Source organism: Molothrus ater, chromosome 7 (assembly GCF_012460135.2).
Source record: "Molothrus ater isolate BHLD 08-10-18 breed brown headed cowbird chromosome 7, BPBGC_Mater_1.1, whole genome shotgun sequence".
In the NCBI taxonomy this organism is placed as follows: domain Eukaryota; kingdom Metazoa; phylum Chordata; class Aves; order Passeriformes; family Icteridae; genus Molothrus; species Molothrus ater.
The window spans coordinates 30,283,597-30,305,579 of NC_050484.2; the positions used below are offsets into that span (position 1 = coordinate 30,283,597).

At 37.5% G+C, this 21,983-nt stretch overlaps 1 protein-coding gene across 2 annotated transcripts in view; it reads right to left on the reverse strand.

The window, feature by feature from the left end:
- DPP10 (dipeptidyl peptidase like 10) overlaps positions 1-21,983 on the reverse strand; it is a 437,210-nt gene that overhangs the window by 59,315 nt on the left and 355,912 nt on the right. For both annotated transcript variants that reach the window (XM_036386652.2, XM_036386651.2), the window contains exons 6-7: positions 2,104-2,156; positions 1,923-2,004 (exon numbers count right to left, since the gene is read on the reverse strand). In XM_036386652.2, the coding sequence (XP_036242545.1) occupies positions 1,923-2,004; positions 2,104-2,156 (135 nt within the window). The remainder of the gene's footprint in view (positions 1-1,922; positions 2,005-2,103; positions 2,157-21,983) is intronic.

A 21,983-nucleotide genomic window follows, 5' to 3' on the forward strand; every position in this document is an offset into this window, starting at 1 on the left:
CCATTGTGGCAATGTGTCCTCAGCCACACATCTTTCCTCTGCCTAAACTGTTCTGCTGGACTGGACTCTCTGTCCTGTTTCTGCTCAAGGCAGATGTTCCTTTGGACAGCAGCAACAACCATTACTCACAACAGTCTTTATTCATTCATGCTCCTTCTACATTTTTGGCTTGCTGCTGAAGTGGGAGGGCAATGCAGCAAGGCACTTCTGTCACTTTGGAAACCTCCTTCTGCCACATGAACAGCTTCAAGAGGACATCCTTCTAATTGGCATTCCTAAAGTCACCTTCAGTGGACTGTTCCTGCAGGTGTACATCTCTATGGCAACACTCGGTGCCATTCAGAGTGCACAGAAGATTTTGTGTTCAAAGTTATTATTTCCTAATTCTGCAGACCATATGGCACCATAAAACCCACAGTAAAGCAGATATTTTTAAAGCATGACATTAACTTTACTAGGGACATTAACAAAGATGAGTAATGTTATCCTCACTCAAGTATGAATTATGCCAATGTTTTCAAATTTGGATGATTAAGGTTGTCCTAAATCACCTATTTTTTTGCAGTTCTGAGATGTAATAGGAGTCCACTTGTGCCTGTATCTGAAAGTATTCATACATATTTTTAGAATGACATTTTAAGCAAAACCACGTAAAGATAGCATTATTCTGATTTATTTTTCTGAGGTTTATGATTGGTAAATCTGACCCTGTTCCTATGAGACATCTCACAAAAAGAAAAAAATATTTTCTCAGTAATCACTGCATTTCATTTTAGTTCTACTTCAGATTACTGATTCTCTGATCAGTACAGACAAATGTGCAGATCCTCTGTCCAGTACAGAGGAATATTACAAACTGAAATTTAATCAAAGTATTTCTTAAATCTGTTCAATTTTGCAAATGCTTCTCCTTTCTACTACAACCTACATGGTTTGCCACATTCCATAATGCTGCCTGGTAAATAACCCATGTATTTATTTCCACTAATCCTGTTGCCAAGGTCTCATTATTAAGAAATTAATGTGGTTAATTATTAAAACATACCAAGCATGTTCCAATTACTTTTTCTCACCTGCCTCCACTTCCTTAATGCAAAACATTCCAACCAGAAACATTTTTTACTTTCCAATCATCTTGATGAATGATATAAAGCAACAGAGTATATTCTCAAGACATTCAGCTTACAGCCTCTCTACATGAACAAGCTGGATGTGCAAGGAGGCCCTGGGATCATGCCTGGGGGCATTAATGAGCTTATTAGAACACTGTAGCAAGGATTATCCGAATTTCTTATGCAGAACTGAAGATTTAATCAGTCTCTTGCCTTCAACTACCAATACAGGTCAGCTTAAAATCATTGCTGTTCTGAAACCACAATTTTTTTTCTTCTTATATTGACATTGGTTATGATGACCATGGATGATTAATGGTCATTAAAAATGGTAAAATTTCTGGAAAAAATATTGTACATGAAACATAGCATCTTGTTTAATTATTATGAATTCAATGCAGCAAAGTTGACCTTGGCAGTAATTTTCATACTGAAATAAAAACATCACTTTTCACGAGTCCATCCCATCACATTTGAATGCTAAGCTTTTGCTTTTGCCCACAGTTTTCATTGATATTGCACTTAAAAGAAAACTGCCTTTCACCTTTAATGTTCCTTCCTACACAGCAGTAGCCATAAAGATGGTTATCCTGAAAATCACCTGAGTGCATATTTAGATGAAGGTGTGACTCTTTTATTAAAAACATATTTTTAATAAAAAATAAACAAACAAATAGAGTTCTCCTAAAAGCTGTAATAGGAACATACTAGCATAGTGCAGAAATACATGACACAACTTATTTTAAAGCTTTCAGTTTTGTTTTACCTCAGTCTGTCTGGAGTCCATACATTTTTAATGACTGTGCTTACCAGTTGCTGTCCATGAATACCCCAGGCTGCATACTGTAAAACTGAATCCTCTACTTCTGGAGGGTTTAACTCCCAAACTTCCCTTGAAAAAAGGGAAACATTTTTACTTGAACACACTGGCATCACCTCATGCATAGAGGCACAGACAATGACACAGTATGGAAAAAACAATGTGACCTACCTTGTGTGTATGTTATAAATCACATATGAAGCTGTATAAGAATAATGAAAAACCTGTTAAAAAAAGAAAAAAAGAATTACAAGACAAAATACAGGATTAAATACAAACTACCATGAGGGCAGTCAGACTCTTCAACTCTGGTAAACACTGACACCTTTATTACTGAAAGAAGGTTCTACTGAATTAATTATAACCAATAGACCTGAACCAGGTTTTGAAAGCTGTAGGGAGGACACACATACTCACCTGTTAATTTAACCAGCCACTGTAACAGTACAACTGCACAGAAAATGTCCCAGTTAGAAAAATCTGCATTCTCATTTAAAAAAACCCAACAATATAAACAACCTCCCCCCTCCAAAAAAAAAAAAAAACCCCAAACCAAAAAACCCACTGAGAATATCCATTAGAGAAAAAAACCTTTTTTTTTTCCCTTCATCAAGCTGTGTCAAAATGATTGCACAGGCATCACAGTTATTCTACTTGAAATTCAGACCAATACAGACTCGTATGGTATTTTTCTGACCACCTGCTATGAACAGCCTGAAGGACCTCCCAGGTATGGCTCACAGAACAGAAAATCTCTGTACTTAGTGGGGCTCTGTTTGCTGTGGCTTTCATTAAATAAGTTTTGGTCTGATTTTGGCCGACTTTCTTTGTTTTTCAGGAAAAGTTTGTTGAAGTTTTTTTGATATTTTGGGTAAAAGAAAGAACTATGAGACCTAACTTTCTCATTCAACAGCAAGTTATCAGTGACTTCTGGAATCAAAACCTGTAGGATTCTCTGAGCAGAACAGAAGAGCACTTACAGCGTGTAATGTGATGGACCACCACACCACAGAGCTCAAATCAAAGCAAACAATTGCACATTCTCTCTAGTCAAACATTAGTCTATACACACATAGTGAATAGCAAACATTTTGCTCTCTTCCAGGATTGAGTGATTGGTTTTCACCTAGCTAATTTTTTACCTCTATGTCTTGTATCATGAAAGTATCATAATTCCATAGTATTAGTTTTAATATGATTTGAAATTGCTTCATGGTCTTGGAATATGAAATATATTTGCCACTAATTATTAGTGAACTAAGTAAAAATCTTTCTAATGGAAACTTCTGTCAGAAAAAAAATGTTAGATAACATCCTCTAGACTTACTGCAGCTCCATGTCTACAGTTACAGCATCTCTGCTTGGCACATGGAGTATTTCTTTCTGGACAGGCTAATCCCAGTTAGATGGGGACAGCTACAGTTGTAAAGCCAAAACCTTTACTTGGCTACGTGTGTTGGGAGCTCCTCAGGGTAAATTTTCTGCTCTGGGAACCTTTCAGTGTCTCCTTCAAAGAGAGCAGGCAAAGGGGGATCCTACATGGACAGAGCCATTGGAATTTGTCACTATGGCACATGAGAGATTTTCAGAGGTTGTTATTCTCCCTGGAGGCCATTCAATAACAGAGCCATCTGAAACATCCTTCCACTGACCCCCTTCTCATCATTAGTTCCATGCCAACATGTGCCAAGAATTTAGCATGCCCTAAATCTTTGCTGGCTGATGCAGCAAGAATCCCACAAAGGTTTCTAAGATTAGTAACCCTACTTTGTGCAACAGCTGAATATCCCTTGTATAAAATTTCCCTTTGAGACAAAAATAATTTCCATTTTCCAAGTCTATTGTGTCTAACATCAGAACTGTTGCTTCAGTAAGAATCATACAAATATTAATTATAAGTTTGCCTCAAACATTTTTATATTTTATATTACAGCTTAAGAGAAACTGTTTTGTCATGCAAGGTACCAGCCTCTTCTGAGAAGTAGAGACAAATGGTTAAATCATGGTGGTTTCTGCACAGGGTGTGCACTGCCAGAGATTACCCAGAGGGGCACTTGCCAGCAGCCAGTTACAAAGAAGAGAAATGGATCTCTTGCCCTTGTGGGAAAAGGGAAAATTGTATCAAAGATAATGTGTGGAGGGCTTGATAAATATTTTGAATAGGAATATTTTAAAAGTAAATTATTAGACAGACTATATTTCAACAAGAAATGCTAAACTAATAAGTCATTTTGGCAGCTTAAACAGAAACTATACTGTAACAACAAGAACAACACTTCATATATCATGTGGAAACTCTGCTCCTGCCTTGTGTAACATTTCTGTCTAAACATTTATGCAGCAACATTAATATCTGTTGAAAAAAGTGGAAAGAGCTCCACTTCTAGTGGAGACCAACACTACAGTGAGGTCACTTTCAGACAGGATGCTGACATTTTTTCTCGATTTACTCATATTAGTGCTAGTTCTTAACAGGAACATCATGCATAAATGACGAATACCAAGCTTCCTAATTCATCCTGCTTGCAAGAGCCACACACTGAAACACAATCAATGTCAACGTGAAATCAACAAAAATGGATGTAGAAAATATTTCTTTTCCTAGTCTGGCTCTTATAGAATGTCCTTAGGAAGCTCTTGTAGTTTTGTACAAAGGCTCAACCTGCTTGGTTTCCTCTTGCACAAAGGTGGGACACAGCCCTTCCCTAACACCATCACACATCTGGCAACACAGGGAGGACTAGCAGCAATCCTCTCAACACCAGGATCAAACCTCCCACACAGCCACCAGTTGTGTCCTCTGTGGAAGAGGTTTGGGGAATTTGGGGAATTATGCCCTGCAACTTCTGAACTGTAGGATGTGCACTAAGCAGAAAAAAAACCCCACCAACCTGGTAATTTATTACAATAACCGCACAAAAGCTTAGGCACTGATCCCTCTCCCAGTGAATTTACAGTGAAGGCTGGCTACTGTGTGCAAGTCAAACCCAAAGTGCAACCATTCATATTCCAAAATGTTTTCAGACATTTCTTGTACTCCACATTTTCTAACTGAGGTCCTATCAAAAGACCGACTAAAGACTAATATTTAAACATGGACATTGAATTTCTCCAACTGACCAAAATAAGAGATGTGAAACTGAGGAAAAGGGTTTGGTTGCAGTGAAAAATACTCATCTTCCACATACAGAGAGAATTAGTTAATGACTATGGACATACGAAACATCTCTAAGAAAAAATCAATGTAGGAGAGAAAAGCCTTTTAAAATTTTAAATGAATTATAGCAATTTCTGCAGTGTCATATCAGCTGAGGAAAACAAAAAGAGGAAAATGGCCTGGTATAATTTATTAAAATAATTATAGATGTTAAGTTTGGGTACTGTAAGGAGCCTTAACTTCAGATGTGGCATGTATGCTTGCTAGGGTTCAGGCCTTTCTGGCAAGTAAATAATTTGCATGCTTCTATTATGATAAGCTGGAGAATGTTCCCTGCTATGTTAAAAACTGTGAAAATGGCTTTTTCGATCAGACAGACAGTATACCTCCCCCTCAGTGCAATTTATTTAATTTTTCTTTTGCCACAGAATGCAGTCAGTAACAACCATTGCATATTAAATATTTCTTCTGAATTCATTCTTTTAAAGTGATGACAAGCTTTCATCTGGTGCTGCTCAACACTGAAAAAGTTAGATGCGTTTGTGTATGAAAAAAATGAAATTACAGAACTCCACTACAAAGGACCTAAAAGAAAAAGGTGCCAAAAGTATTTCAAGACAAATTGCTCCAGTCAAAATGTATTGAAATAACAATCTATTACTCAGCTAACAGCCAACAATAAAAAACGCACTTATCAATCATGATCTGAACTTTTAGATGACACATTTAGATGAAAGTGTGATTCTTTCAACAATTGACTTCTGAAGTTTCATGTGTCCTTTATTCTCTACCTTTCAAGGAATAAATTTTTCTTTCTGTGGTTCTAAAAGTGAAATAATTCCATGGAACTCAGTGCATAGCCCACAAGATGCAAGAAAACTGCCTTACACACTCTGCCAAATACACTCCACAAATTCCACAAAACGTTCCAGAAAAGATCCAGTTCACTGTCCCTGGGTAATTTGGAAAACGTTTCTCAGCAGAATGGTGTTTTTGCTAAAAAGCTGCCAAGAAAAGCTCAGTAGCAGTATTTTTATGGTGTGATGAGAGCTCTCAGCTCCAGGGAAATGGAAGAGAGCTGATGACATTAGAACCTCGCAGTGCTATAATCCCAAAATGCTTGGGCATGCCAAGCACCTTGATGCATCCTTTATCCATTTCCTGTATTATAAACCAATTACATTCTTTCATGTGTTAGTTATTTAGAGCAGTAATGATGCCTTCTTGCTGGCACAGCTTTTTGCAAGGTAGTGGAGTGTCTGTCCTGTATTTTTGTTTTCACCCAAACAGACACCTGCAATCTGAACTCCTCACTGCAGCTCTCAGTGCTGCTACACTCTGTAAATTCCCCTTTCAGGTTCCAATAAGGCATCCCACAGGGCATTAAAGCACTCAGTCTCTGCAAGAATTATAAAAGCTGAGAGGATATGAAATACATTGAAAATTTCAGCACCTGCAGTAATACTTTCAGTTATTCCAAAGCTTAACAGCCAAATGGTGTCCATGTCTTGCACACAGCATGGATATCCATCTATTTGTATTGAACATAGCAAATAGAACACACTATTTAAAAGCCATACCCTTCCCATTAGTGAAGAAAAAAAAAGCAGCAGAGACTCATTAAATTACTGAAATTGCAGTGTTTGCCATCATTCCCATCCCACTTATCTCCAAACACATACCCTGATTTGAAAAGAAAGGCAGCTTCTCAGATAAGGTTCAAAACCATGCAGGTCTTTCTGATTCAAGAGTGAGATATCAGATCTTTTATGGGTTAATTTACACTTCTGATCCCATGAAAAATAAAATCTAGTATTTTATGAGACTACTAATGTGAATGAAAAACGACTATATTCTTGTTCTATGAGTTAAAGAATTTAATCAGTTTTGGACACAGAATAATCAACCTTAGCTGGGTAAAGTCTAAACTCCTGCAATATATGGATGCCTCTCAAACAGTATTACTCATAAAAAAAGAAAGATCAAAAACTGCTTTTATTGCTTCACAGGCACAAGTTAATTATTAGGAAGTTCAAAGCTATGAGAGAACCTGACCTGGAAAAGGTTTTCTGTGCCTGAAACCTTTTCTATTTTTTCCAGCTACATCAGTTGGCCTAATAAAAGATATTACCTCTTCCCACAAATCTTGTCTTGTTTATCCCTTCAGGCCACCACATCTGTAACAACAATGTTAGGGAGAAACAAATATTCCTAAGCCCAGCTGAAAAAAAAAGCACTACCTCAAACTAAAAGTGATCCTTCAAAATGAATAACCTGCATTACAGTGCATGTCACAAAAGGCATGTGAACCCAGAAATCAGGGGGCAGGACACAGTGAAGCAGGGAGGTAAACAGGAATACAGCTTGCCAAGGACACTCACTTCTCCATTCACCCATGGCCCTTCTCACTTTTGAAGATCTTTCATAATGCATCAGTAAAATGGTCTGGCACATTTCCAAACTGCCTCAGTGGGTGCCAGCCACAGGAGCTGCTGGCTGTTGTGCACAGTGTAAAAAACAGCACACAACTGGGATTCTGCCTTTATCCTCTTTTCTACAGTTGAATTAAGCATTTGAAGAATTACTGAAAAATCTACTTATGCTGAAAACTGAACCAAAAAGCCTTTGCTGTGGCTAAGTGATTAGAAGGCCAAGCAAAAAGTAACTCATCATTCCTCTGCCATTCATGCAATGACAAGCAATGACTCACACACAATGACAAACAGAATCTCATTCAAAAACCTAAATCTCTAACAAACCTCCACTAAAGGCTCAAAAATACAATTTAGAAAAAGAAATGTAAACATATATTGCTTCCTATTTTGCCTTTAGGATAACAGTATCTTGGAAGAAAAGTGGAATATCCAGAACATGCCATGAGCTACAAATATTGAGCAAGGACCAGATGCACAGTGCAGAGAATGCGAGGGGATATAATGAGGCACAGGATGGTTATGGAGATCTTTTGAAGGGATTACTGATATAAATACAGTCTGCTTGTGGCCAGAAAAAAATAGCTGTATTATATATTTTAAGTAAGTTAACATATATTCAAGTTCACCCCTCATACAAAAAACACAGCCTATATAAATCATATTAAATTATGTAAATTCTATGTCTATTATTTCTATAAATTATGCAAAGAATTATTTAAATTATTTTTCCTATAGTTAGTGATATTTTACTATCGATTTTGCTCAGAGAACACTGGTGTAATTCAGATTTCCAGCAATGAAAATGAGAAAAGGTTTTCAGCAGGTCTTTAATGTCATATACAAGCTCCTTATTCAGGTACACATCTGGAGAACACAAGATTATTTGTGGCCAGACTTCCTCCATTGTGGAAAGACTGCTGAAAGCAAATGAGTTACAGTGGGAGGGGGCACTCTCTGCTTGATGCCATCAGGATTCCAAGCAGCAGCTTCTTGCTCTCCAAAAAACCAGATTAACATTCACACAACCAGCTCCTATTCCTCATCTCCTTTTTATGAGCTTTAAGACACGTGACCTTGCTGGGACTGCAGTGCAAAGAGAATGGAATCAGTATCTAATGTACTGATCACAAAACAATAAAGAAGATACATCCCTTTCTTATCTTTGTATTGCAAGATGTTCAGCACCCCGTTAGTAAAACCTGTGAGGGAGTTAATAAGATTAAATTAGGAGCAGCATGACTACTGCCAAAGGCAAAGCACAGCTGCTGGATGAAGCTCCCATCCATTTTGCAATTTATGTGCTAAATAAATTAATAATGTTAATGGTGTCAATAACATTATGGTGAAATCCAAATTTCTCTAAAATTCTGTTATCATTCACGTCAAATGTTCCCCCTTTGCCTTTCCAGTCTGACTCCATGAGTTCTCCAGCATAGGGAGCACATGCTGCTAAATGGGACTGAACATGGCGTGGCCATGGTTGGGTTTCAAGTACTTGGTTCCTTGGGTATGTAAGAGGTGAAGAGAGAGCTCTACATCACTGAATTCTGAGCCACAGAGGGACATGAAACCACTGCATAATACCTGTGCTATTAGTGAAGAGTTTGAAAAACCACACTCCATACCAATCAGTGATGGCCTCTGCATATTCATTAAAATATTGATTAAAGACTGGAATTCTGCTGATTTCATGCCATGGCAACAAACACAGTGAGAGCTCAGACTATGCATTGACACCAAAGCTCAGCTCACTTTGGGACACACACCAGAAATCTTCACACCATGCACCAGTGAAGTGGGACCTTTTGCTCTTGGAGCTCGAGTATTTAACTGGTATTTTCCTGGAGTTAGATTCAGTAAGTTAAGCCAGATGAGTTAATTGTAGAAAGAGCTAACAGCGAGCCTGTTAGCTAAAAGAGTGAGAAAAAGCTGAAAAGTAAAAAAAAGCTGATAAAGAGCTCTCTCCAAAGCTGTAACCAAAAAAAACCGAAAAAAACTTTACAGCTAAATGAAGCATTTTTAGAAAGTTAATTAAGTCACTATAACTTCTCACCAATAGTATTATGTTATTTTATTATAACCAATAGTAAAAATAAAAAACAATTAATTAATTAATAAAAAATAAACAATTAAAAAGTGTATAAAAATCAGCCATGTTCAATAATAAAATGTTACCAACTAAAACTGCTTATAATCTCTACTTTATATCATAACCACCTCAACAGCGACAGTTAATGACTGATTTCATATTGATTATATCTGGGATAGAAAGAGCAATGGGGATTTCTCATTTTAAATAGTATCACACAACATGTCCTTCAACTGGTTTCAGAGCAAACTCTTAGCACAATCAACTGAAGAGTCTGCAATACTGAGATGATGAACTGCCACTCATCTGTAAATCCTATTATTTCCACCCAATTCTGCAAGCAAAAAAAAAATAGAGGTAAATTTTGCCACTATTGATGACTAAATATTTATATAGTCTTGCACAATTTTAGCTCTTTTAGTGAAGTATCTGGTTTCTAAAAACTCTGCATATAATTGCAGAGTTAATTTAAGATAGCACTTGATGCATTTGAGCACTGAAGTTATATGACAAGGTTATAACTTTGAAAAGCATCATATTTATTTGCTTCAATCAGCATTGATTATTTCTCATGATTGATAAGAACCACTGCATATCATTGGTGGTAATTTATGGTTAACATTAATACTTTGGGGTATGAAATATTGCCAGCCATAACAACTATATGCTGCCAAACCAAAATAAATATAAAGGCAAGACATTCTGAGACACGTAATTTATCTGTAAGAAAAAAGGCTGTCAAGGAAGCCTAAACAAAAATGCACCTCTAGAAAATCTGCTAGAGCCTCAACTGTTCACACAGAATTTTTCAGCAAGATTAATCATCAGCAAGAAAAAGACATCCACTGCAGAATGTAAATTAAATCACAATCAATTAAACTCAGTTCATATAACCAAGAGTAATGTGATACAAACCACAGTTCAGAATAAATGCTGAAATTTCTTTTTCTTGTCCTACATCAACAGCTGATAGACCATCATTTGGATATGCAACTCAATCAGTTTTGAATATATAATAACTTCAGAGGAGTGAATTATTCAAGAAAGAATGCTCTGCATTGCCACCTCTCAAAGCCTCACATATCACTGTCATTTGAAATTCTATTAGTTACACTATCACATAAAATATGTTCCTTGAGTCTTGTATGAGATGACTTATGACAAATTTTTTTTTGTTTTTTTTTTTTCTGGCTTATTCACCTGCAGCACTAAAAAACCAGGAATGACTGCACTGAAATCATTGTTACATGACAGTGAAACTGGTAAATCTCAAGCCTCAAGCATAATACGTGCTTTTTTTTTTGTATTGATACACAGGTATGTGCACATCCTTTTCAAGCTTATGCTCACACCCATATTCAGTGATCAAAATTCGGACTTTATAAATATTTGGGGATTTATAGGATCTTCCCTTTTACTGAACTGATTTGCTGACAGCTTTAGAGTGTGCATGTGCATTTTGATCTGGACAAGTGTAAGGGGAAACAAAAGATATAAAGTCTGACAGCACAACCAGAACTTAATCTCCATGGAAATATGAGACTGGTGAGGGTGCTTGCCTCTGGTCAATGCAGCTGAGAATCAAAACCTGTGTTAGAAAAATATGCAGTTAAGTACTTTAATATGCCTGACACTTTAGACAGTCTGATCTCTTTACAAGGTCCTATGGATTACTTATATCCCACACAAAAGGCATCATCTACAAGGAATTTGGATTGAGTGTCTCCACACATACTGAAAATTATTAACTGAAAACAAAATGTTTCAAAACACTGATTCTTAAAGGCAAGCTTCATCAAGTGTTCTCAGAGTGTTCTGAGATGGCTTAGTTGCTCTTTGAGGTACTGTGGAAGAAAGTAACAAGTCAAGGCCTGGTTTTATTTTCAGTTTTTCCACAGTGAGTCACAAATTGTATTTATTCAAACAGATTGCTGAAGAGAAAATTTCCAAATGCAGAAAAAACACCACCCTGTTTTGAAGAGACACACTTCTACATGTTATGATATTTACAAAAATATGCATAAATTGATTCATGTGAAATATGATGCAAAAACCAAAAAGTTAAAAAAACATTGAGAAAATATTTTCTAAATTAACATTTCATATAAATGAATTGTCCAGGTTCTGAGCACAAAACTAAACAGAACTGAAGGTGTCCTGAAATGATGAGGACACAAAAGGAAATCAAAGCATGTGATGAGTCAATTTTGAAGTAAAGACTATAGTCTCAATATCTCTTTTTCTTCTCCAGACAATCTGAGTCACTCGGGCAGCACTTAGGAAGCAGATATCGGATGCTCATCTGCTGTTTGCTTACAAATTGCATGAGGAGATGAAAGGACCCTGTGGAGCTGGAGAAAGGAGAAGCAACGAGATAAATGGCCTGTGGGTCTGAAGAAATGGAAAGGGGAAATGGAAAAGAAAACTGGGCTGAGGGAAGCAAATGGCTAAACCAGCAAGCATGCAAGATGAAAGAAGGAAGACAAAAAGACAGGGCTAAAAATATCAGGATTGGAAAAAAGAGACGTAATAAAAAGAAAGAACAAATCCAGAACAAAACAGAGCTGAGACCCTTAAAGGCTGGAAATGAAGAGGCTCAGATGAAAGGAGAACAGGCAGCAGGGAGGGAAGGCAGCAAGCAGACGGGCAGTGTGTGGGCATGGTGACTGCAATACACAGGCTTGGGGAACTGAGGAATGCATCCAGGCAGAACACACTGGCACCTAGAGCCTTTCTCTTCTGGAGGATCAAAGGCATGAATGAAAAGCTGTTTTCTAAGCAATCTGACAGTTCAGTGCCTGTACATGAACTAACTGCCTTTCACTGCCTTGATTACTACAATCAGTAATTGCTTAGTGTGGATATGACACATGGAACAGCAGGAAGGCACTGGGTGTTTCTTGGGTTAAGTCATCCTCTCTCCTATCTCCCACTGTGACATCAAGACACCTTTAATGGTAGCTCTGGGTGTTGGAGGGTCCAGGGAATCTTTGTGTACTACTGACAGGATTTTTAAATAAAAATAAATTCCTTATTTAGCCTTTTATAGAGTTTTCATGATAAAATGACTGTTTGTTTCTCTTTCAGTATTTATCTGCCTGTAGGTTGAGCTATGAACAGCTTTCACTACAGCTTTGGAAATCCATGTGCTTAAAGTGCTCTTGTACTGCAATCAAACCTTTATGATTCCAGGCAACCAACATGGCCAGGACTCCATCCCTCCAAGACATTCCCTAGAAACCCTGTTTAAACTCTTCAAATAATCTGAACACCACAATTTAGATTTCTGCCCTTCTTACATTAGTTCTGCACTGCAATGTGAACTCCAGTATCTTCATGTTTTAAATACAGCATGAAAAGAAAATCTTTTCCATAGGAGTAAGTTCAACAAGTATCACTACAGCTAAATTTGGTCTTTAAACTTCCTTTTCAGTCATGCCCTATTCATCTCCCACATCTCCATGATTTCTTTGGCACTGCTGGCCCTGCTAGCAAGCTTACACTGTTCCCCTTCTGTTCCACTACCCTGATACAAAACTGAGCAAAATATCACCTCCAGGTGCAGTTCCCAACAATGGAGCTCACAGCCAGTTATCCTCTCCAGCACTTCCCATTAGCAAGCCATGATGCTGCTTGCAGCCAACTAGGTCCATCTTCACTAATTTTCTCTTATTGTGCCATATTTCTGTACTGGTCTCTGTTGTGGCCATTTTATGATATTACAGTCCCTTTGATGGTGGTATCATGAAGTAGACTCCTGTAGCAAGTAAAAGACCTCTTCATGATGAAGTGATTAAAAGGTCATGATAAGAGAGCTATTCATTTAGTACAAGGGAGTACTTCGTGGTGATCTCAAAGAAGCTGTAACAAAGTGATGAATACCTCACACCAAACCCATCTCTCCAGGAAACATCTAATCTGGTGCTATATTTGCAGATAATAAATAGAACTATAAAGGCTAAATTTGTGCAGGTGGTTGACTGCCTTCACTGGAACATTAATTTATTGCCTAGGAGCCCATGCTAAATCTTTCATGCTCAAATACCCAAAAAGACTTGTCCTTACTTAAAAAGAACACAAAAATTGGATAATAACGGGGCATATCTTAATATTTCTCTAAAAATTGGACTCAACCATTTGATCTGTTAGGTCTGTCACACTATCTGTGCTCCTCATAGCCTGAGATGGAAGCTTGGTTTAAAGAGTGATGTGCAACAAAGACAGCTTAAAACATTTCTCTGGGACAGTTACATAAAGGTCTAGTCTTTTCCACCTACTTCAAGGTATTTCAACTCTATGTCTGTATTTTAAAAGACCTTTCTTTCATTCTATCTGTACCAAAGTAACTGTTAACTCTCATTTACAGAAATCCACTTATCCAACACTCCTTTCAGCGCTGTTGAGAAATGCCAACACCAGCAGATTTATCTGCTTTCCCAACTGTCCTGTTGGCCTAGCCAGAGGCAGACAGACCTCTTTTTTTTGGGATCAAGGAGCCAGGAATGGGGTCAATGTGAGAAAGATGGGATGGTTTCCTTGTGCATGATGCAGGAGGGAGATACCCCTGTCATGCAGTGCATGAGAAAAGGACTGTGAGACAGGATGGTTAAAATATTTGAAAAACACTCAGCCTGTTTTTATCTTGGACATTTGCCCTGGAATAAAGTTTTCCACCACTGGATTAATGAATTACGTCTTAAGAGTCAAACAGAGCCAACCATCCCCATTGATACCCACTTGCATGGTGGATTCAATTATGCTGTACAGTGGTGTTTCAAGTGAATGAAAACTCTGCCTTAGCATTTTTGAAGCAATGACCTGGGTCAGGCTGACCATTTCCCTTCAGGCTAAGTAATTTTATGTTAATAGAAAGGCACAGGGGCAGCCTGTACAGGTACTTGTTTAATAAGAAGCAGCAATTCCAGATTCCAGTGATAAAGGAGCTAGCTTGATACTTCACTGCCTTATTTCTGCTTTGTAGGGGGAAGAGACTCAGAGTGGAGGTGGTTGGGGGGGTTCTTTCCATTTAATTTTTTTTAGAATCTGTGTTCATCCTTCTAATTTGTAGAATGCTCTCACAAAACATTTGTTCTATTCTAAAAATAATCAACTACTACTTTTGTTCTTGATGTTGAATATTTCCCAGAGAACTATTTTGTGCCCTGATTGTACATAATAGCTTGTCACAGAACATATCAACCACTTGTTGAATTGCATCATATTTTAGTTCTTATTTAAGAATGGCAAACCCATTCCAACTTCACTATATCAAGTTAAGGACTTGGCTGGATTTGTTCTTTTAACACCACTGTGTGGGCTACAAGCCAATTTTCAAAACCTCCTGACAGAGTATTTGCACATTTTCTCAGCTTCTATAGTGATCCAAAAAAAAATCTGTGAGAAAGCTAGTGATTTCACAGAAATAAAAAAAATTGTTAGATAAACAAACCAGATCTTTTTATGACTTATTACACAGAGCATTTGATTTGCAATGTTTTTTCTGGTCAGCAGGCTTAATTTCCAATGGATTTATAATTGTAATTACTAAATTGAACATGATAGTGAATGGGATCTTCAGAGGGACATTTTTCTTTTGATAAAGTCTGTTCCATTGAAGAAAACTAATTTTTTTTAAAGAGCTCAGCCTATGAAATTTGTGCAAGGAAAATACTCTTGACACAAGGAATCATGTATAAGGAAAATCTAGGTATTGATAACAACTATTACTGCCCATCATGTTGACCACTCCCACCTTTGATATGGATCTATTGAAAAGATGTGGCTAGAAAAATACATCTATGATGAAAACCTTTAAAACCTTTTTATATCTCTGTAAACTTTGTTTAGTTCGTTAATGTGTGATTTGTATCCAGGAACAACTAAGTAGTCACTTTAAATATGCACTGCTATTAATTTGACATATATGCTCACAATATGCCATATACACACACACACACACACACACACACATATATATATATATATAAGCAAAGATCAAACTGCATATTTTCAATTATTTGCACTATGAAATCCTACAGACTTCTTTGCTCATGGAGATGAACTAAGCAGTGAACAGCCCATGAGTGCAGGCTATAAACTCAATACATTATGCTAGGTTGTAGCTTTCTTGCAGGAACAATAACAACACCAAGGTTGTCTTGTGGCCATATTTGACATAATTTTAGTGCTTCCTCTGCAAAAACATATGTGGGGAATAGAATTCTAAACTTTCTGAAGATGGATGCATTTAGGTGACAGATGAAGTCAATAAGATACTGATAAGTCAATGAGATGCACAGCTCCAGCATGATTCTAAAAAAACATCTCTGGTGCTGAATCTTTAGGCACTCAAATACTCAAATAAATGTGACACATAAAACCACAGAAATTGTTACCACTCCCCTTTCCACATGCACTAAAGCTATTCTAATCAAAACAATGAAATTCAAGAGATTTTACATCAAATATATGATATAAAGTGCTTATATTCTTCTCATTTGCTCAAGTGGAGCAAATTCCATAATATAACACTTATCTGATATTTAATTCATCTTCTTTGTAATTCAGTGTGCAGAATTAAATGATTAAACCTAAAATGATTATGTACATAATGAGTAAAAACAGATCAATTATTTTTTAATTTAAGCAAGTGGGAGTTATAAAATTGTTTAAGCTCCTTTAATATGAGGAACTACCTAGTCAAATTCACATTTGTGTTCTTTTAAAAATGATATTGACTCGAATCAAATTGAGTTGCTTAGATTTTTAACTCAGCAGTGTCTATTTGATTATAATCCACTGGCCAGATTCTCAGTTGCTGTAATGATTTCTCATCTCTGTTCACTACTGCACTATGTCCACTTTGAACATCTACATCCCCTTTTAAAATATTTTTTTTTTTTGTTTTTTTTTTTAAATAGGGTTTATTTGTCATAAGAGGTGCACAATAGGTCACATTTTCAAGAGGGAGAACAGCCCTTTGATCTGTATACTGACCATGAAGTTCCCTGAAAGCTCCTCTTCCCTTACAGAAAATTATCACCAATTTAGTAAATTCATTACAGGATTTCCTTTACTAATAATGGTGCTGTAGTTTGAATGACTCCTACTCAACACCCTTTAATTAAATTGTACTTGTAAGAACTATAAATTCAATAAGGAAGCTGAGATTAAAAAAAAAAAATATACAGAATCATGTATTGATCAAGGATTCTTGCAAGGATAAGAACCCTGTCTTAGATTATGCCAGCAGCAAAGCTTTGTAGATGTTGAGGAGGGACAGGATTCACAGCACATCCACCTTTCAGAGGGTACAAGTGCTGTCTACATTTGGTTACATGCCCAAAACTGAGTGGTGTAACTGGTTCAACACCTGCTTAAAATCTGGATCTTCCCTGATTCAATTCAGTAACAAATAATTTCATGGTGCTCACTGGTACAGAGCACAGGTATCCTCACAAACACAAAGAGCCATTCCAGGCATCTCTTTCACACATATAGACTGCAGGTTTCCATTAAACAAATAAATGTTGGATAAGGGTCTGTGGAGTGACCTTAACTATGCACCATTCCCATTCCAGCTAATATTAAATGAACACAGACATGAATGGATTACTGGCAAATGCTTTGGGAATGACATTAAATGTGACCCTACAGTCAGTACTTCTTAAAAAGCTGATCATTCTTTTCTCTTTTTCAGATCATCAGTAAGAGCAATGCACCTCACAAGCACAGCACTGCCAAGGTAATACAGGACACATCCAGACCTCTGTAGCCTGCAACTGGTTTAGAGGTGGGTGCAAGTTATATGATTAATTGCATATTAATTTAGTGGGTTAGGAATTTATAAGGGTCTATTAAGAACTTATTAGATATCACTTCTTTTTTCTCATACCTTTTTTTCTACCTTTTTTTGTCCCAATTAGGTCAGTGGTACCTGACATCTAAGGCACATGTAACTAAATGCTACTGAGCTCTTTCTCTTAGCAGACACTTCTCTATCAGTACTTCAGAAGCAAAGTTAATCAGGCAGCTAATGATCTGCTTCACTCAAAGAAATTTTAACTTCCTCATCATCCATTCCCATTATTAACTGACGGAGCTTCCCACACAAGACTGCTCTCTTTACATCAGTTCTGGTGGAGCTGATCCAACTGGACTCAAACCTGGGATCCTACCACTACTTCTGTGCAGGAGAACTTGCATTTTCCATTATTCCCAAGCAAGGCCTTTTAATGCTCCACTTGCATTTCCAGCTCAGCTCCTGGCTGAATGAATCTCCACTAGTCCATCATTAGTTGCAGCATACAACACTGAAATTCCCTGGCCTTCCCCTGCAGCTGATCTTGATGCTTCAGGTTTTAGCTTTTTATTTTTTTCAGATTCTGTTTGGTGTGTGGGTCTGGGTTTCACAAAAGGGGATGGTGAGCTCTCTTCAGAGAGCAGGGAGATAAAATTATTCTTTCTCTAGTCAGGGACCCAAGGACAAATGATCTGGATCTCAGGCCCAAGAGCATAAACAACATGGACTGAAGAGAGAAAAACAAGAAGGATGGGACTTCATGGGCTGGGGCTGTGGCTGGACAATTAGCTCCAATATGCTAATGGTCCAGAACTTATAAAAATGTGAGGTAAAATTGTGACCAAGCCTACTTTTGCTCCCAGCTTGGAGCCATCCAGCAGAGCCACGACTGAGGCTCCGGTACTGCCAGGGTGCAGCCTTTGAAGGCTCTTCAATAAATATCCTCTTTATTTCCCTTAAATCCATCTAGACTCTGTTCCAGCTGCTTAAGGCTCCTGGCTGGATGCATCATTAGCTGCAGCATAAAACACTGAAATTCCCTGGCCTTCCCTGCAGCTGATGTGAGCACAGAACTCCCGGAGCAATCCCGGGTTGGTGACTGCAGCTCTGCAGCGCAGAGATGAGATAAAGACACTGCAATGCTTTGTTCAGCAAGGTTATCTGCTCTGTTCCATGCTGATAATAGCACATTTAATTCTCTAACAGCCTTCTCCAGGGTATTTATCACACAGCAAAGAGGTGCATTATATTCCATAAACACAGTGGAGGAAATAAAGTGGTTTGGGAGTAGACTGCTCTTGCACAATGTCCTAGCAGCAAGTTACAAAAGTTAACCTGAACTTTCTAACACTGACAAATTATTCCATTTCTAATTAAATGAGCATGCAATTAATTCTGAGTATTAAACTGTAAAAACACCCTTTTTTGAAAAAAAAATCCCAACACCTAAAACTTGACATTCTTGAGTGGACTTCTCATGTGCAACTTTATTTTAAAAATTTTCAAGTACTAAAATTAGAGCCAGCTAAAACCAAGTTATAACTCTATAATGTCAATATAACAAATTATGTATGCTATTTTTCAGTAGGAAAGACACTAAAAACTTGCATTACAGAATACTAACTTTAAATTAAGTTTTCCATTTAGATCTGAAGGCAAACAGTGCCTACTTCATGATCTTCTAAATTACTTCTTTGGGCAATATTTTTACTCCTCTACTTGCCTGATTTTACCAATCATGTGGTTTTCTTCCACAGTATCAGATTTGGCTTAATTTGCAATTCTTTAACATGCTAATGCAAGAGAGTTCAGTGTAATAAAGAAAGAGGAATTTTTCCACCTTGCCTGATAATGCAGAAGAGCTTATCAACATTCTGGTCATACTTAATGCAACCTAAACAGGTTTTGCAATCAATAGGAAAAGAGAATTTGTTAAGTCTCAAAGATGTGCATAAATAGACTTTCTCTGTTATTGGATTATCCCCTGCACTGAAACAGACTGAGCAGGGGACTGCAATACTAAGCAGTGTGGGATTTAGTATTCAAAATATCAGTGTCTGATGGAAAAATGGGAGAAAAATCTGACTGAGAACCAGCCTCACCTCAGGACAGAATGAGCTGCCACTAAAGAACAGAGAAGAAATTGGCTTAATCAGGTTACGAAAGCATCCAAATATGGAAATTCTACACACTTTCTAAAAAAATTATTTTGGCTTTCAACTATTTTATGGTTTACAAATGTTTCTCTTCATTCCAGCCAAAATCTATTTGGCTACTAATTAATCTATCTAATCTTAATCTCCTACCATAAAATCATATTAAAAAAAAAATCATCTCACTGTACACAGGAATCTGCTGCATAGTTGAAGACTTGTATCCCCAGCCTCCCCCTGCTGATGCTAAGGGAACTCAGTTCTTTCTTGACCTAAATATTCTTTTCAAGGCTTCACTATGTCCTACAAAAAACACACAAAGTGTGAAACTTCTTTTTTTTTTTTTTCCCCAAAGCATAGGACATTACTTTTGTGTTTAGTTTGTTCCCTGACCCATATCCCCATATATTTTTATACACTACTACTGACTAAAATACACTGCCTATAATGTATCTGTTTACTAGATTTATTCCCTAGGAAGTGTAATGTCTTGCAGTTGTATCCATTGAATTGAAACCTGCATATACAAATCACTTCTCCCAATTTTTTCATATATATTTCAATTCTAATTTTGTTCCTGAGGCTGCTGGTAACCCACTTTGATATCATCTGGTAATTTAAACAGATGTATTCCCTTTTCTGTTATCTGAATTATCAAAATGCTGAATATTACTGGTCTCTGGCCAGAGCCCTATGAGATATAAATCCATCTTTTTTGACAGTGAACCATTTATTTGCCAGCATTCACTCCAGGCATAGAACTGCAATCTGCTTTAATTATGATTGTCCCATTCAGACCACATTTCCTCATCTCCCCCTGGTGACACCACCATGGCCACTCCTTATCTACTCACCAGCTTTTCTGTACAATTGCAGAGAAATTAAACTGATTTGTTATGATTTGAACGTTACAGATGGATCTTGGCAGTTACCCACTCTTTGTTAAATTCTAGGTATTTTCAAGCAGTTTAACTCCTCTCAAATAAAATCAATCTTACTCCATTTCTCCACCAAACTCCTACAGAAATCCTATTTTCATTCTTTTGGGGGAAAACCACTCTGTCCTTTCCAGTTTTATGGATCATGTCAATCTTCCATATGTCTTCAGAGATTAAAAATCATGACAATTACTTTACCTCAGCTACTTCCCTGCAGCAATTTTTATCAGGGCCAGGAGGGAAATTCTAATATTTTCTTAAACTCTCATAAACTAAGCATTTGTTAGGTCAACCAGGTCACAGCTAACCTTGCTTTTGAATGCTGGGGCAGAAGAGACAACATTTTAACCTTCACTGCTCCAAGCGATTCCTCCTCTCACCAACAGACAGATTGATTTTTCCCTTGTTTTTGTTTCCTTTTTGTTGAAGCACTTTCTAAGAACTCTTTACCTTCACTCACTCACCCCAGGGGGACATCCCAAGTGCCAGGTCCTGCATCCCATATGGCCATGCCATAACCACTGACACAAACACAAATCAACAGCACCTCCCTTGTTGTTGTTTTTCCCTTTCTCATGCTTTCAGTGAGTGCTGTGGGAGGGATGGCCACAGTGCCAGCAGGGGAAGGGAGGCGCTCTCCTGACCCCCCCAGCCCATCTGCAGGGCTACTCAGCTACCTAATTAGGGCTACCTAATTCCTACTCAGCTTTCACACCTCTGGCTGTGGTGTTTGATTTTCCTCTACTTGCTCTCATTATTCTCTTCCTGTACAAAGTTCAGCATAAGACATCTGTTTCTGGCTTTTTTTTTTTTGATTCATGTATTTTCTCCAGACTTTCAGGCAGGCCCAGGCAAGAACAAACAAAGGAGATGATGAATGAAAACAGGCAGCAGTCTGATTTCTAGCTACTGCTTAAGAAAATAAAAAATTTAAAAAAATATATACACAGAAGAAAAAATAACAAGGGGGAATAAGAATCAGCTATTGCTCTGCAGCTACAGATGCCTTCTGCAGGTTAAAGCAACTGTGCTGCATGTTCTGTGGCTCAGCTAAGCACCTGTGCATCAAGATTCACATGGACATTACTGAAGTTAACTGCACCATGAGGTCAGTTTTTTTATTAATTTAAACTGGAATCCTACGTGAAAGCAGCATGCCTTTCTCAGAATAATTTTAAGAGCCAGATGTAAACAGAACCTGGGTTTGTGAAGTGGATCATAGGCACTGCAACCCAGTACTGCAGGCCTGAGGGAAAACAAATCAGTCAAAAGAAACTCAATTATTGACTAGTAGAGGTGTCCTTTTAGCATTAAAATTCCTCATACATCGAAAAAAAAAATTCGTTTTGAAGCAGATGCTAAATTGCTCTGCAAATAAAATATATCTGATATACATATATATTTTATATACATAAAATCTATCTGATATCCCCAGCAGCTGAACCCTTGGCTCTGCTGGGCATCCTCAGACCACCCCT